Here is a 17,048-nt window from a genome sequence, read left to right on the forward strand (position 1 = left end):
TATTCTAGGGCTTTGCAATGTAATGTTAGGTTACTTATTTGTTTACTTTCTATTCTTTTACTGAATGAGCTCAATGCAGTGAACTTTCCCCTTGGCACAGCCTTCATCAGGTCCCAGAAATTTTTGATATGTTGTATTGCTATTCTCATTAACATCTAAGTATTTTTAAATTTTATCCCTAATTTCTTCTGCTATCCATTCATCATTTAATAGTGTATTATTTAGTCTCCAGGTGTTAGAGTAGCTTTATTTTATCATTGATATTTAATTTTATTGCATTGTGATCTGATAGGATGCAAGATATTATCTCTATTTTTTTTATTTCCTAAGAATTGCTTTGTGGCCTAAGTTATGATCTATTTTAGAGAAGGATCCATGTGCTACTGAGAAGAAAGTGTATTCAGTCACTGGTGGATGAAATATTCTATATATGTCTCTTACGTCTAAATTATTAATTGTATTTTTAGTTATTTAGTGTCTTTATTTAGTTTTTGTTTAGAGGATCTATCCAGTGGTGAGAGAGTAGTGTTAATGTCACCGGGTATTATTGTACTATAGTATAGTTTCTTCTGAAATTGAGAAGGGTTTGTTTGATGTACATAGATGCTCCATTATTTGGGGTATAAATATTTAAGGTTGATATTTCTTTTTGATATATAGTTCCCTTAAACAGAATAAAATGGCCTTAATTTTTCTCTCCTGATAACTTTGGCTTGAAATCCACTTTATCAGATATGAGGATCTAAACCCCTATTTATTTACAAGATCCACGTGAAAGATATGTTTTCACTTATCCTTTTATCTTGAGTCTGTGAATGTCTTTGCCTATGAGGTGAGTCTCTTGGAGACAGCATATTTTTTGGGTCTTGTTTTTAATCCAATCTTCCAGTCTTTTTTGATTGATTAATTTAGGCCATTTACATTCAATGTTTTATTGAGGAATGACTTTTATTCCTTGTCATTTTGAATTATTCTGGTTTTTAATTTGAATTTGTTTCTCCATTAATTTCTTGTTCTTTTAGTGTAGTTCCTCCCTTTGCTGGTTTTCACTTTTATTTTTCATTTCTTCTTCATGAAATGTCTATGAGTATATTTTAAGGCAGGCTGTCTAACTTTTTCTAGATTTTTAATTTTTTTATCATGGAAGGTTTTATTTCATCATAAATTCTGAAGCTTAATTTTGCTGGACATAGTATTCTTGGTTGGCATCTATTTTCTTGCAGAGCTTGGTGTATATTATTTCAAATTCTCCTAACTTGAAGTATATAGGTTGAAAAATCAGCTGAGATCCAAATTGGTCTCCCTCTAAATGTTACTTGTTTTCCTCTGGCAGCCTTTAGAATTTTATTTTTATTCTGTGTGCTAGGCATTTTCATAATAATGTGCCTTGGTGTGAGTCTTTTATAATTTTGTACATTAGGGATCCTGTAAATGTCCTATATTTGATTTTCCATTTCATTCTTTAGGTTTGGAAAATGTTGATATTATTTCATTGGAAAGATTATGCATTCCTTTCATTTGTATCTTGGAGCCTTTATCTATACCAATAAATCTTAAATTTGGCCTTTTCAGGTTATCCCATATTTCTTGTAAGTTCTGTTCATGGTCTTTTAACATCTTCCCTGCATGGTCAAATTTGTTTTCCAGATTATATATTTTATCTTAATTTTCTAAAACTATCTTCTAAGTCATTTAGTTTGTTGATGATGCTTTCAATTGAATTTTTAATTTGTTGTATTGATGCCTTCATTTCAAGGATTTCTGCTTTGTCTTTTTTTAGAATCTCTATCTCTTTACTTATGCAATCTTTTACCTTCTGTATTTTCTCTCCTTGATTTTACTCCTTGTACCATCCTTTAGTTTGTGGATCAGTTTAATTATGTACATTCTAGACCCCTTTTCTGACATTTCTTCCACTGTGGTGTCAATAAATTCTGTTATTGGAGTATTTGATTTGCTTGGGGCAACTTATTTCCTTACTTTTTCATAGTGTTTGTGTGTCTACCCATCTAACAATTTGAACCTGAGGCAAGAGAATTCTACCCTGTAGACTTATAGTGTCCCTGAAGGTTTACAATACCTCACTGTTTCAGAGGAGATAAAAAAAATAACAACAACCAAAAATATATACCATATTAAACCAAATAGTTTCTACTATGTTATCTACATTATTAAATATTACAATAAACATAAATGATATGATCACTTATTGCCTTCGATAAAAACAGCAAGTTTGCAATAGGTTGACAATTTTAAATCATGGGCAGGAAAAGAACAGAAGTGATATAGGATATGATGAATATAAGGGAGAAAGAGAAAAGAGAGGAGTAAAAAAAAGCTGAAGGAAGAATATAAGAGGGAACAATAGAGATTGGCTGTTAGTGGAAGAAAAGAAAGAGAATCAAGGTAAATAGATAAGAGAAAAAATATATAGAAAGTAAAAAAAAAATAAAAATAAAAATGAAAGAACACAAAACAAAACTGAAATATACTAATCAAACATCCTAGTTTTAAAAAACCTGATCTATGAAAAATAAATGGCTTCAAAAAATGCTATAAATGAGAAGAAAACATGAGTATGTATAAATGTCCATGTACTATTAGTCACAATGAAACAAAGATGGGAAAGAGAGAGAGAGAGAGAGAGAGAGAGAGAGAGAGAGAGAGAGAGAGAGAGAGAGAAATCTTGATGAAAAGTTAAAGAATTCTTTCCATTGGAGTTCCAAAGATTCTCAGCTTCTCTTCTCAGAACATTTAGGTGGGGGTATCTGGAGTGTGATGCTCCATCCTCTGGATTGCTTGAGTGGGAGAGGTAACTGGTGGAATTTATGGAGGCAGAATTTAGGCTTAGGTGGGTGCCAGGCTTTTCCCTGAATGCCAATTGGTCTGGAGATTTTAAATCAGCACATCTCCAGGGCCCACTCATTGCCAGTCCACAGTGGAAGACTGTACATAGGGGAGGTCCCCACTGGATCCCCTGGGTTTCACTCTTGTGGTAGACAAGCCAATTCGTAGTCCCCTATGTTACCTGAGCCCCATCCCTCCATTTCCTAGTCTTGGGTTCAGTATCCAGATTCAATCTCTCCTGCCCTTGCACTTCCAAATTCCCAGCCAGATTAGTCTGTCCCAGCCAGTCCTGCAAGCAGGCATAGTGGATAGAGAAGGGTAGAGCCAGGTGGTTTTCCACGACAAGTTGTCCCCTGAATAAACCTCTTTCCATGTTTGATTTTTTCTTGGTCACTTAACATACCTTATGTTGTGCAGTGTGTTTACTGGGTCTGTATCTTGGGCCAAGCTCAGGTTTGCCAGGAATTGGCTCCCTCAGCTTCTGGCCCCCACACCATGACTGCAAAATGGTTCCTTCCTTTGTCCTCCACATATCGCCTGAAGAGATGGTGACTTCTTTCCCACACAAGGATATTGTGCAGGGCGCCTTTCATATTATTCCAGAATGCCCTTGATCTCTGAGGGATCCAAACCCAGAAATGTCTCGGGCCTCCTAAAAATGCAGGTTCCTTTAGTTCCCTTATCCTTCTACTTTTCTCACAGAGGGATCACTCTGGCTGGTACTTCTGGCTTGGCCATGACAGCAGCTGTACTACTGGGAATTTCTTCCTTATTTTATTATATCCAACCTCCTGAGTCCCATTATGCTTTGAATCTCCAATATTAGATTCCAACAAAGTCCCTCCCCTTGCTTTTGTTTTCTGTATGTGAGTATGTGGTGTTGGGGATTGAACCCAGGGCATGTGAGGCAAGCACTCTACCAACTGAGCTATATCCCCAGCCTCCCTTGATTTTGTTGTTGTTGTTGCTAAGAGGCTGCCTGTCTGCTTTCTTGGTTTCATGCCACAGAGTAGCCAGGAAAGCAACCTCCTCTAGTCCACCATCTTGAAAGCCTGCTTTTCATCTTCTTAAAGGTTTTCTTTTGGGACACAAAAGTCTTAAATTTTGATGAATTCTAATTCATCAAGTTTTTCCTTTTTATGGATTTGGTTTTAGATTTAAAAATGCTTTGCCTAACCCAAAGTCATAAAGATTTTCTATTACTTTCTTCTAGAAGTTATACGTACATCTGTGATCCATTTCAAGTTAATTTTTGTGAAAGGTGTGAGGTAAGGGTCTAACTTCATCTTTTTCACATGTGACTATCCAGTTGTTTCAGCACCATTTCTTGAAAAAGATATTCCTTCTCCACCATATTGCCTTGGTACCTTTGCTAAAAATCAACGGTCCAATAAATATAAAGGTTAGTTTCTATTATCTCATTTCTGTTGCCTTTATTAATGTGTATATCATTATGTCAGTACCATACTATTTTGATTACCATACTTTTACAGTTTAAATAAATAAGTAAAATCAGAAAGTAGAAGTCTCCCAACTTTGTTCTTTTTGAAAATTATCCTCGCTCTTCTAAATGAAGGTATCTTACCTTTATTTCTACAGAACTTTTAGAATCACCTTGTCAATGTTGACCAAAAAACTTCTAGGGTTTTTTTTTTCTTTGCAGAATTGCATTGAATTTATAGATCAATTTAGAGAGAATTGTCATTTTGACCATATTCAGTTTTCCAATCCATGAACATAGATGTGTCTCCTCTTTGATTTAGATCTTTTGAAATTTTCACAGTAATGCATTACAGTTTTCAGTACACAAATTTTGTATTTCTTCTTTTTTATTTGACTTTAAACCCAATGTTCTTCTTCACTTTTTATTAAACTTGTACTGCTCTATACTGTCCTTGAACAGTGATTCTTATTAGAAAGTACTTATAGTTGATTCTTATTATTTGCAATAGTTGTGTTCTAACAAACTCACTAGGAACATTGAATTTGCAAATACTAGACATTATTACTCTTTGAAGAAATATAGGTTAGGTCCTGTGAGCCTTTGGTCACATATGTTTCATCAACTAATCAATTAGTAACCTAATTTTATGTATGTCTTTGTTTAAAGACACCTTAGTGATTCAGTGACCTTGAACTCACAGTCAACAGCACTGCAACCCATGCCTGGATGAAGCCTATCTAACACATTTTTTCTCCACAGAGCACCTCACGACCTTCTTGCACTTTGGAACACTAGACAGCACTTCATCCTGATTCTTGGAGTCATTACAAACAGCAAAATCACCAGCAAAAAGCACAAAAATTAGAAAAGCCTGAAAATTGACCTTATTCTTAGAAATAGACCATGAAAGTTATACTTTTTTATAGTAATAGAGCTGAAACAAAAATGCAGAACATTACTCTGTGGACCTCAGCTGGGAAGATGTGCATTGGGCAAATCAATTTTTTTTTTAACTTTAGACTTACCAATTAATTTTAATGCCTAGTACTAAATACATAATCGTCAAATAATAAGCATCAATTTTATTTCTTCTTGTGTCTTGTTTGGTACTTCACTCTCCTAGTTTTCAATCACTCATTGGCCACTTCTCAGTCATTCCTTTGGAGGCTCTTTCTCTTCACCCAAAATTCAGCATGTTTGCAGGGTCCTTGAGATCAATTTTTGGCCCTTTTCTCTTTTTTACATTTCATTACCTTTTTCAAATGTAACTTTCTTTACATTTCATTCTCCCTCTCCTTGGGTAGGTAGTCTCATCCTGGCTCTTTGTTTTATTTTTTATTTTATTTTATTGTTGGGGGAGGGTACCAGGGATTGAACTCAGGAGCATTGGCCACTAAACCACATCCCCAGCCCTATTCTGTATTTTATTTAGATACAGGGTCTCACCGAGTTGCTTAGTGTCTCGCTTTTGCTGAGGCTGGCATTGAACTCATGATCCTCCTGCCTCAGCCTCCGGAGCCATTGAGATTACAGGCATGCACCACCATGCCCAGTGGCTCTTTGTTTTAATAACTGCCTGTAAGCTACTATTTTTCAAATTCTAGTCTAGACCCTTCTCTAGTCCTTCTGACTCCCATTTTCAACTTAATTACCATTTTGAGGTTTAATAGCCATCTCAGACTTGGACACCTCAGGCCCAAGGCCAGCCAGAATTCTTGAATTCTCTCCTCCTTCCTCAGTCTCCTACATCTGTAAATGGCACCCCACTCACCCTGCTGCCCAACCAAAACCTAAGGAGTTATTCCCAGTTTTGCCCCTTTCTTCATTCTTTATATCCTCTATATCAGTAATTATTTTTAGGATGAGTATGTTGAACAAAGAAGTGCTTTATTATTACAATCATAATCTACAGAGCACTAAGAGACTTAAATATCTGTGTCATAGCAAATGAATATAGCAATTCAACATTCAGGGTCAGTAAAATACCTAAAGATTAGACTCCCATGGTGAACAGGACCCTTTGGGCCAGCTGTAACAGATTTTCAAGTTATCTTTCCCCACCAAGGATCTCAGAAGATACTCTAATCAAGGGGAAGCATGTAATGGGGTGCTCTTCAAGCAGCTTAAAAACTTACATCAAGGGGACAGAATGGGAAGAAATTTTTCAAAACTTTTATTGGCAGATAATCATATAAAACAATGGGATTCATTGTGACATATTTGTACGTGTACATAACAGAATTTGGTCAATTTCATTCCCCAGCATCTCCCTTTGCCCTCCCCTTGATCCACAGCCTCTACCTTTTGGCTTTCCTTCTCTTTTCATGAGATCCTCCAGTTTCTTTCTCTTTGTCTCTCTCTCTTTCTCTCTCCAACTTCCACATGTGAGAAACAACATATGACTCTTGACTTTCTCAGTCTTGCTTATTTTGCTTAGCATGATGTTCCCCAGTTCCACCCATTTTACTGCAAATGACAAAATTTTATTCTTCTTTATGATTGAATAAAACTCTGTTGTGTTTCCTTTATGCATTCACCTCTTAAGGGTCACCTAGGCTGGTTTCATCACTTGGCTATTGTAAATTGTGCTGCTATAACCAAGGTATGCTTGTATCACTAGAGTGTCACCAAAGGCAGGAAAAAAGGTTTTTGCGCTAACGGTCTTCTCAGTCATCTTTTTGGCATAGAAGGTTGGCTGATTTGGTTTGAGGGGTCCAATAGCTGACAATTTTTGTTTCTTGGAATAACATGTGAACAATGCACTGTAACTGCAAGCCACATGACATGCTGCATTTATCCAGCCTCAACATTTCACACCACTTTAAACTCCTTCAGTTCCTGGAACATGTTGAACTTGTTTTCTGCCTCACTGTCTCCTGGGAGAGAACTTTTCTCCCTCCCTTGAATGCTTTTCATGCTTTTTATGGCTGACCCCATGTCACATTTTGGATGTCAGCATAATATCACTTCCTCAAAGAAACTTTTCTTAACCACTGTATTTATCTGCATTTAATCTTCCAACCCACATTTACCCACAAATTATTCTATGACCTATCACCCCGCCTATTTCCTTCATGGAACAACTTGAAACTCTTCCTCATTGTATATTATCTGTGTCCTCCCATGAGAATGAGAGGATTCATTATCTTGCTCATGGTTGTATCTCTAGAACCTCATGCATGCTGGGCACCCAGTATGCATCTGTTAAATGACCACATTTTTTATCTGATATTCCACTTGCTATATATTTAGACCGTTTTCATCTTTTCTGTATTATTACAAATACCACAGTGACCTTCCATATAGATTAATTTTTGCACATATTACCTTAGTTAAATTCCTTAAAGTTGAATTTTGGATTTAGCGATACATATATGTTTAACGCTTTTTATCAAATGCTTGTGATTATTAACATTTTCTTTACCCTTCTGTTCCATAGACACCTATTTTAATCACCCCAATGTAACTTTTTTCCATGAAAGTATTAAAAATACTAAAGAAGATAAAAATAGCAAGTAAGTTTTAAGATGCTAATTTCTAATGTAAAAAGAGACAAACATACTCCAGATGTTTTAGCAAGGAAACACAGATTATTCATTACATTCCATGTATATACTTTATTATTTTAAGTTAAATTTTTAGTTATTTTCTAGATCTAATATAAATTCTCTCAAATATTATGACAGATGTCCTTCCTTCCTTCCTTCCTTCCTTCCTTCCTTCCTTCCCTTCCTCCCCTCTCCCTTCTTTCTTTCAGAAGCAAGGAAAACAAGTTATGCTTCAGTCTAACATTTCCAATAATCTTTCTTCAGGTTGACTATGTATTATGTTGGAATAGGAGCTACTGCCTTGATTTTTGGCTACATGCAGATTTCCTTTTGGGTGATAGCTGCAGCACGGCAGACCAAGAGAATTCGAAAACAGTTTTTTCATTCGGTTCTGGCGCAGGACATCGGTTGGTTTGATGGTTGTGACGTCGGGGAACTGAACACTCGCATGACTGAGTAAGAGAATGGACAGATGGATGTGCAGTGCGTCAACTTTGTTTTCACATGTGACATGGACACAACTCAACTATATTTGATTGTTTCAGTGACATCAACAAAATCAGCGATGGCATTGGAGACAAGATTGCTCTGTTGTTTCAAAATATGTCTACTTTTTCCATTGGCCTGGCAATTGGCTTCGTGAAGGGCTGGAAACTGACCCTGGTGACTCTGTCCACATCGCCTCTTATCATGGCTTCGGCAGCAATGTGCTCTCGGGTAAGCAGCATGGCTCGAAGCTGAGGTTTGAACTTAAAGCCTTACTGAGTTGGTCAAAAATGATGTTTCTATTCATTTTCCACAACCCAAACATGAAGGGTGCTGTCATCCACAAATTCTTCTCATTTTGTTCATTGTGGATCACTTTCCTGTCTTCAAAAGTTATCTGACTAAATTGAAGTTTGTTTTAACATCTTACTAACATTAAAAAATATCCCTTGCTATTGTGCAGCCTAGTGAAGCTTCCCAGGATATAGCATGGGGAGGTGTGAGACATTACACACGGGATGCTTAGTTGCTGCTACTAGAGGATCATGAGTTCTGAATTCCCAGATAAATGTGTGCTGCTTTATTTTACTGGGTAGAACCAAAGGAAAAGTTCCAAAAAGGATAAACTCCTAAAACATTTTTTTTTTGTGTCAGCCTCTTCAATCTTATATTTTTAATACACAATTTGAATAAAATTTAAAAGGTCTGCTACTGCCTTTTTTTTTTTGTATTATATAAATGTGTTTCTGTTTTTCAGCGGTGTACACTATTAGATGTTAATCTTGTCTACAGCCTGATTTTGAAACCAGTGCTCTTTGTGAAGTTCAAAAACAAGTATAATCCTACTATCCCTCTCCAAATTGAGCCTTTGGTAATTCTACCAGTGTATATACCCAACCACCAGATTGGAGGGATAGAGCTTTTAATTTTGAAATACTAGTTATTCTCTTGGGGAATCAACTCCATAAGACTTCAGGAGTTTATTTGCTAATATGGAATTAACCAAAAAAAGAATTTTTGGCAATAAAAGTATTCTGTGACTGATTCCTTAAGAATAGGCATGGCTGTTTAGACAACAAATCTATATTTAGTGTGACTTCTAGTGTTAACCTTGTAATCTTGACAAACTCTGTATCCCCATCTTATTTGAAATGAGGATCTCTTGGTGGGAAGATTACTTACAATGTGTTACTATGATCAGAGTTTTCACTGCCCAGGGAAGAGAGATGAGTTAGAAACAGCAGAGGGCAATCTAAGTTTTATAACTGTATGAACTGAAGAGGAAGCAACTGAGGACCTGTGTTCCCCAAATGACTAGAGCTACCAGGGTGGGTGGTTTCTATCTTTTTTCAGTTCAGTTTAATTTGGCAAGCATTTATTAAATACTATGTCCAAGGCTTTGCATGAGGATGTGTTTTCCCCTAAGTGATGTATTATAGAAATAGCTGTCTTTATTCAGTGAACTTGGAAAATAATGAATACTACTCAGCTCATTCTACCCTGAATTTAACAGCCACTCAAGCATGACATACAGAAAATCAGCCCTAGTCTTATAGAATGCACTTTGAAACTGGGTAGATTTGTTAGGAGAGGAGGCAATATTGCAAATTCACAGTTCTGAAGACAGTGTTCCTGCTGTTCCCTTTCACTGAAACTGTTGTGCTGGTTGCTAAACTAGAAAGGATTAATAAGGAAAAAGGCACATCTGTTGTCAAATTTTGAGAAATCAAGTATACCTGCCTACTCATATTAACACTTCTATTCTCCCCTTTTGCTCCAAATATCACCTCTTGGAGTTCAAATACAAAGCATTTCCTGGGCAGCCTACATTATGCAGTACAGTTCCAAAGGACATACCCCACACATATGCAGGATCATGTTCCTCTTTCTGCCACAATCCTGTGACCTGGAAGTCTTGCTTTGTACATAATAGTAATTAATCATACGGAGTCAAATCAGGCTCACCAGTTTCCAGAGTACTCCAAAAGAGCAGTGTCCCTAATATCCTTCTATGAATCAAATCTTTTTAAATTATACCAACATCTAAAATAGTTTTTTTTTAAACCACAGAGAGAAAACAGTGAAGCTCCACTAGTAGACGAAAAATAGACTAGATAGATACTAGATACTCGGCAACTAGATACCTGGTAACGTTAAGCTACCTAGAATTCTGATTCCACCTGAATTAAATGTTTTGCATACTATTACTATCTCAGATCCACTCTTTGTGGTTAATTTATTACAGATGGTCATCTCACTGACCAGTAAGGAATTGAATGCCTATTCCAAAGCTGGGGCTGTAGCAGAAGAAGTCTTGTCATCCATCCGAACAGTCATAGCTTTTGGAGGCCAGGAGAAAGAAATCCAAAGGTCTGACCCTTTAATTATGACAAAATATGCTTGATTTTATTTTCCACAAAGGCTGTTACATTGTGTTTTGTCTTTGTAAGGTATACACAGAATCTAAAAGATGCAAAAGATGTTGGCATCAAAAAGGCTATAGCTTCGAAACTCTCTCTCGGAGCTGTGTACTTCTTTATGAATGGGACCTACGGACTCGCTTTTTGGTATGGAACCTCCTTGATTTTTAGTGGAGAACCTGGTTATACCATCGGGACCATTCTTGCTGTAAGTCTTGTTTGGGAACAAAGGAAAATGACCTTTTCTTACTTCGTATTAAATAAAAATTCCAGTTTGAAGATGAAAATTCCAAGATGTTTTTGATAAACAAGTATTGGTCTTGCTCACAAGATTTGTAGATATTTTCACAGTTTTAAGCTAATGGGATTTATTCATCCAACATGCTTTGGTGTCCTCATGTGCCAAGCATTATGCTTTTGTCTGAATTACCCACTAAGAGGGACGTGGTTTTCTTGGTTAGTCTCTAGGGGCACCTGACCTTTTATGCTTATTGACATAAGATGGCTCTCAACATTCACTAAACGTCCTTCCTCTGGGCATACTCTGTTCATGGGAGTCACCTGCTCTTCCCCTCTCATTTCAATATACAGGAATGTCAAAAACAAACTATTATAAAGCTCTGTTCAACATTGAAATTTTGAGTCTTTTCAATTCCTAGGGGTTATTAATTTTAATTTTTTTCTATTATCCTCTCAAGTTTCAACAAAGAACAATTCAAGATCCACAAACTTTTGTCATAGTGAACCAAATTGTTCTGCTCTACATACTTCAGTTCTCGTTTGGCCTTCCCATTGTGTACAGATTTCTCCCTTTTCAACTACGATCATCTTTTGGATTTGAGACTTTCACACTTAAGACTCTAAGCTCTTTATCTCATATAATGTGAAACGTGAGCATGAATTTGGGGCTAGTCCTTTTTCTTCTAGCTTTCTCATCTGTATGATGGGGAAAATAGCACCTAACTTAGGAGTTTTTTCCTTATTTGGCTTTTTATTCAGAGTTATGTTTGCCTGAAAACAGGCAGCTGACAATGATAAAAGAATTCAAAAAATGGGAGAATGGAAATAGTATACTGTCTCTTATCGAGTGACATCTATTACCACTCCTCCTGTTAAAGCACAGGGGGTGAGCTACAAGGAGAGGAGTGGGACTGGAGACTCACTTTACCTCTTACCCAGAAGACCATGAACAGCCAGAAAGGTTCTGTTAGAAGATGGTGCTGCACAGTTCTCCCAGTAGGTAACCACCACGAAACTATGGGACAATCAAAAGTTGTTCTGTATTAGGAAAGGGCCAAAGATACTTGGATTAAACTTGCATTTCCTGTTTATTTGATCACATCTTCCACTCTGAACCGCTAATTCCTATAATATTTCTCTATGAACCTAAACCGACTGTATACTTCATCCTTTTGTCTGAATAACTGCAGTGTGTAACTATGATTTTTGTGGTTGTTGTTCCTATAGGTGTTCTTTAGTGTAATCCACAGTAGTTACTGCATTGGAGCAGCAGCCCCTCACTTTGAAACCTTCTCTATAGCCAGAGGAGCTGCCTTTAATGTTTTCCAGGTGATTGATAAGGTGAGAGCCCCTTGGTTTGAAAGCTAGCTGTCATTGCTACAGGAAGGAGACCAAAACTCAGGCACATTCATTTCACTAAAGCCAAAGGATGGCGAAATCCACATTAACCAGCTGCCTAATAGAAATAAAGACTGCTTTCAACTCTTTTTTTTATGAGGGGATTGTGTTTTATTGAAACCTCTGTGTCCACATCTAAAGCAGAAAGAAAAACATTGTAAAAGAAAACCATCTTTAAACTATTTTTAGGATATAAAGGGTATTGTCTTATTCCTTTGAAGATTTATAACATTCTCTTTGTTTTTCTAAGAAACCCAGTATAGATAACTTTTCAACAATTGGGTATAAACCTGAATGCATAGAAGGAACTGTGGAATTTAAAAATGTTTCTTTCAATTATCCATCAAGACCATCTGTCAAGGTAAGTTAAATGAAGTAGTATTCTACCATTTTATGATAATATCTTCTTTTGAGGTTATTTAGGATAATTTTGACTGATTTTGGCTACTTTGCTTACAGACTTGAGTAGGCAGACAGATAAGTTGTGGACAAATAACTCAGAATGACTATATTTTTCAGGCTCTTTATTCTATAGATAACTGATAATATATATATATATATATATATATATATTTTTTTTTTTTTTTTTTTTTTTTTTTTTTTTTCCAACTCCCTAGATTTCCTCCACTCTGGATTTGGGAGCACACCAGAATGCCTTGGGTTGATGGTGCCACCTACTGGTAGTCCCTGAACATCATCCCCTCCCCCCCCATCCTACCCCTCCCCCCCACTGCCAGCATAGTAACTCACTTTAACCTTACAATTTCTAATTTGGGACACTATGCACCTCTTGTGCCTTCTCTTTATCCCTTTCCCAGGGCTTTTGCTGCATTAGCTGAGCCTCCAGTAATTTATACGTACACACAAGTATGTGTGTTTGTGTGTGTGTGCTTGCACACACACACACACACACATTTCTTTACAAATGATGAGATCAGCAATAGAGTCTAAGAAAAAAATCCCATTATTTGGGCTGAATATATTATAGTTTGCAAGCATAGGTAGGTGAGGGCTACTCAACATGATTACCATTGTCATTTGGAGAGGGTTATAATCGTGAGGCTGCTCTCACGTTGTGGTCTCTGGGACACTAAACACTGGAAGCCTGGGGCTGGGGCTGCACTCAGTGATAAAGCACTTGCCTCACAATATGAGGTTCGATCCTCAGCACCACATAAAAGTAAATAAATAAAGATATTGTGTCCATACAACTAAAAAGAAAAAAAAAGCAATACTGGGAGTGAACCCCAGTCATTGAGAAAAAAATTTAAATGCTGCCCCATGTTAAAATGTCCACCTGTGATCCATCACCAGAGAGGGACAGTTTCTAATGGTGAAATCTCATTTGTGGGAGTTGCTGAGGAGCCTTGCCAGTTGTTCTATGGAATATTCTTTACAATAACATTAAGTATATTCTAAGGAAGAACTTCCTTAGCAAATTTAAAAAGGTATCTGGCAAGATTTCATTGACTTTTTGCAAATTAAAATTTTTACTAACTGGGTAGTCATGAACTTCATATAAGATATTTTAGCTCACTATGGGAACAGTTTGATGTGGTCACTGATATCCTATGAGTACTCTTAACTTAGATCTCTTCTTTATATAGAGGGATAATGAGAAATTCTTCTATTTTCCAAAACTATGTGGATTATTGTTATGCATGCACATGAAACAAACATAAGGTCTAAATTTGTTTTTAAGTGCCATAGAAGAATTTGCTTTCTGTTCATAATTACACATTAAATTTCTGAAAGCAAGTACATTATATTCTAGCTTTTTATAACTTTATGATTTTCTCCCATATGTTCCAATAGATTCTGAAAGGTCTGAATCTCAAAATTAAGTCTGGAGAGACAGTAGCCTTGGTTGGCCCCAGCGGCAGTGGGAAGAGCACAGCAGTCCGGCTTCTGCAGAGGTTATATGATCCTGGTGATGGCTTTGTAAGTTTAGGTTTCTAGGAGAACCACCCACAGTTCATATGACAGGACAGGAAAGTGCCACCAGCACACACAGCTGACAGCAATGTCAGCTTTCAGTTTTCAACCAGAGAACTGAGAGAGAAGCCATGCTGTTTTCCTTCTGTGTATTTATTCATTCCACAAATATTTATTTAGTGCCTGCTATGTGTCAGGCATTGTTCTAGGCTCTAAGAATTCCTTCAGGAACAAAACAGATAAGATTCTCTGCTTTCAGAGAGTTCACATTCTAATGACTAGACACAGATAACAAAATATGTAAATTATGTCATATGTTAAAAGTGAATAGATGTTTTATAACAAAATATGTAAATTATGTCATATGTTAAAAGTGAATAGATGTTTTATAACAAAATATGTAAATTATGTCATATGTTAAAAGTGAATAGATGTTTTAGAGAAACATAACAGAGCTGTTTGTAGTGCCCAGAACTTATCAAGAATTTCATCATGGAAGAATGATGTCCATAGACATCCTCACTTTCTTTGTTTTATATACCTGTAATGTTGCACTTAACTTTCTCATCCTTATAAATGGCTCAGAGAATGAGACTACAATAATCCCAAATGAGTAATTCTTCATGCTTCTATTCAAACTTTCAATTGTTATTTTTTAAAAATCTATTATACTGAAGCCTGATTTTACTTTAATTTTACTTCTTAGTCTTTGCAGTGTCTTCAATCCATGTGTCTATGATACTATTTACTAAACAGATTACTAGGAGAGCATTCATGTATAGTGCAGATGTAGAGAATATCCACTTGTGGACAGAGCACCAGGTTGGTGAGAAACACAGATATGATCTCATATCTGGGCTTCTGTCACTGGAATATGTGGAGTAATGCAAGCATGTGTGGGGAAGACAGGGTTCATTTACTGTTGTTTATAGCAGTGAATAGAAGACATATTTGTATTTTATGGTTAAGTGAGACATTAAAGAGAAGTAAAGAAGGCGATTTCCTAAAAGAAAAGTCTCATCAGTCTTAAAACAACCAAATTGATGTCCATTACCAGAGTCTACTTAATAACATCAGTGGCACTCAGAGTATGTATCTTATTAATACCTAATTTGTGGATTTTTGAACAAAAATATCCAAGTAGCTTGGCAAGATTTTAAGCCAGTTTTTTGAACTTTTGTTGGTTCCCATCAACCAGGAAAAAAAAAAGTCTATTGAAAATATGTATGTCATAAATATTTCATCAAAATTTAGTTATAATCTTTGATTCCTAAAATACACTACTTCTCAGTTTGTATTTCACACTAGGAGGGAAAACTAAAAACCAATACTGCCCAAGGCGACATAACATGGTTCAATCTTTGGACTGCAGATCACGGTGGATGCGAATGACCTCAGAGCCCTAAATGTGCGCCATTACCGAGAGCACATCGGAGTGGTCAGCCAGGAGCCTGTGCTGTTTGGAACCACCATTGGGAACAATATTAGGTATGGACGAGACGGTGTGACTGACAAAGAGATTGAGAAAGCAGCAAAGGAAGCAAATGCTTATGACTTCATCATGGAGTTTCCTAATGTAAGTATGCATTGCCTGTGTCCTCAGGGTGGGGTGACAGCACTGCAGGACTCCTGAATAAGATATGAAACCATAACTTCCAAAGAATAGTGGGAGTATGGTAAGGAAATATCTGTAGAGAGAAGTGCCTGGTATGTCACAAGGAAGAAATGAATCACAGGATGACCAGTTTGAGGAGAGTCATATTTAGTTCTTATTGGTTCTCACTGAAAATGGAAGGAAAAAAGAGACGAAAATGTGTTAAATTATAGCAAAGAAGAATGAAACAAAAATCATCAGCTCAAACTGAGAAAAACATGTATCTGTGAAAATGTTGATTTGTGAGGCCATCTTGTGGCTGAGACAGGGACTGTCGCACATGCCATGTTCAGGTTGGTTCTCAGTGCAGAAGGGAGACTCGTCACTTTCAAAAGCTCAGGAAGCTAATGTGGAATAAGAAATGTGAAATCATGTGTATATATATATATAACAAATTTAAAATTTTTGCTAATAGAACATATCTGATCCCAGTGGATATTCATAATTGTCAGAGTTATAAATCTTTTATTTACATTACCTAAAGTTTTAGTTTATCAGTTTTACCTTTTGCTGTGTGAAATATAAAAGAATGATATTTGAAATTAAAATATGTATAAAATTTCATTGTTCCAGAAAATCACATAGGAAAAATTTCCTTTTAATGGACCTATTTTACCAATCACACTCAACGGATATTAATAATTTTCTTTGGATTTTTAAATAAAAAATTTCATTATGCCAATAATTGCCTCTTACCCCCTTATAAGTATTTTTCCAAAAGAAATGAAAGCATAACCACAAAAATATCTTTTATATGAATATTCATAATAACTTTATTTGTAATAGTTAAAAATTGGAAACAAGCAGCTGAATGTCTAAACAAACTGTTTCCAAATGAAATACAAGTATTCTAAGTGAAGTCTGAACTTCAGAAAAACAACTTTTTTTTTTTTAGTATAAGTATGTACCATATATAGGACACACTTAGGTTGAAAATAAAATTAGTTGTTTTTCTGAAGTTCAGATTTAACTGAGCTCTGTGAGATTATTTTGCATGTTTTCATTTTATTTTACTAAATCCAGCAATGCAAGGTAGATTCACATTGAGTGGAACACTACTCAGTAAATGGAAGCAA

General features: G+C 36.1%; 1 protein-coding gene across 1 annotated transcript in view; it reads left to right on the forward strand.

Annotated features, from left to right (window-relative positions):
• Positions 1-17,048, forward strand: part of Abcb5 (ATP binding cassette subfamily B member 5) — a 118,641-nt gene that overhangs the window by 27,699 nt on the left and 73,894 nt on the right. Inside the window, exons 5-12 of the mRNA XM_026408509.2 lie at positions 8,104-8,295; positions 8,385-8,556; positions 10,571-10,695; positions 10,776-10,953; positions 12,213-12,326; positions 12,634-12,744; positions 14,199-14,324; positions 15,691-15,894. Of these exons, the coding sequence (XP_026264294.2) occupies positions 8,104-8,295; positions 8,385-8,556; positions 10,571-10,695; positions 10,776-10,953; positions 12,213-12,326; positions 12,634-12,744; positions 14,199-14,324; positions 15,691-15,894 (1,222 nt within the window). The remainder of the gene's footprint in view (positions 1-8,103; positions 8,296-8,384; positions 8,557-10,570; positions 10,696-10,775; positions 10,954-12,212; positions 12,327-12,633; positions 12,745-14,198; positions 14,325-15,690; positions 15,895-17,048) is intronic.

This window comes from Urocitellus parryii, chromosome 3 (genome assembly GCF_045843805.1).
Source record: "Urocitellus parryii isolate mUroPar1 chromosome 3, mUroPar1.hap1, whole genome shotgun sequence".
NCBI lineage: Eukaryota > Metazoa > Chordata > Mammalia > Rodentia > Sciuridae > Urocitellus > Urocitellus parryii.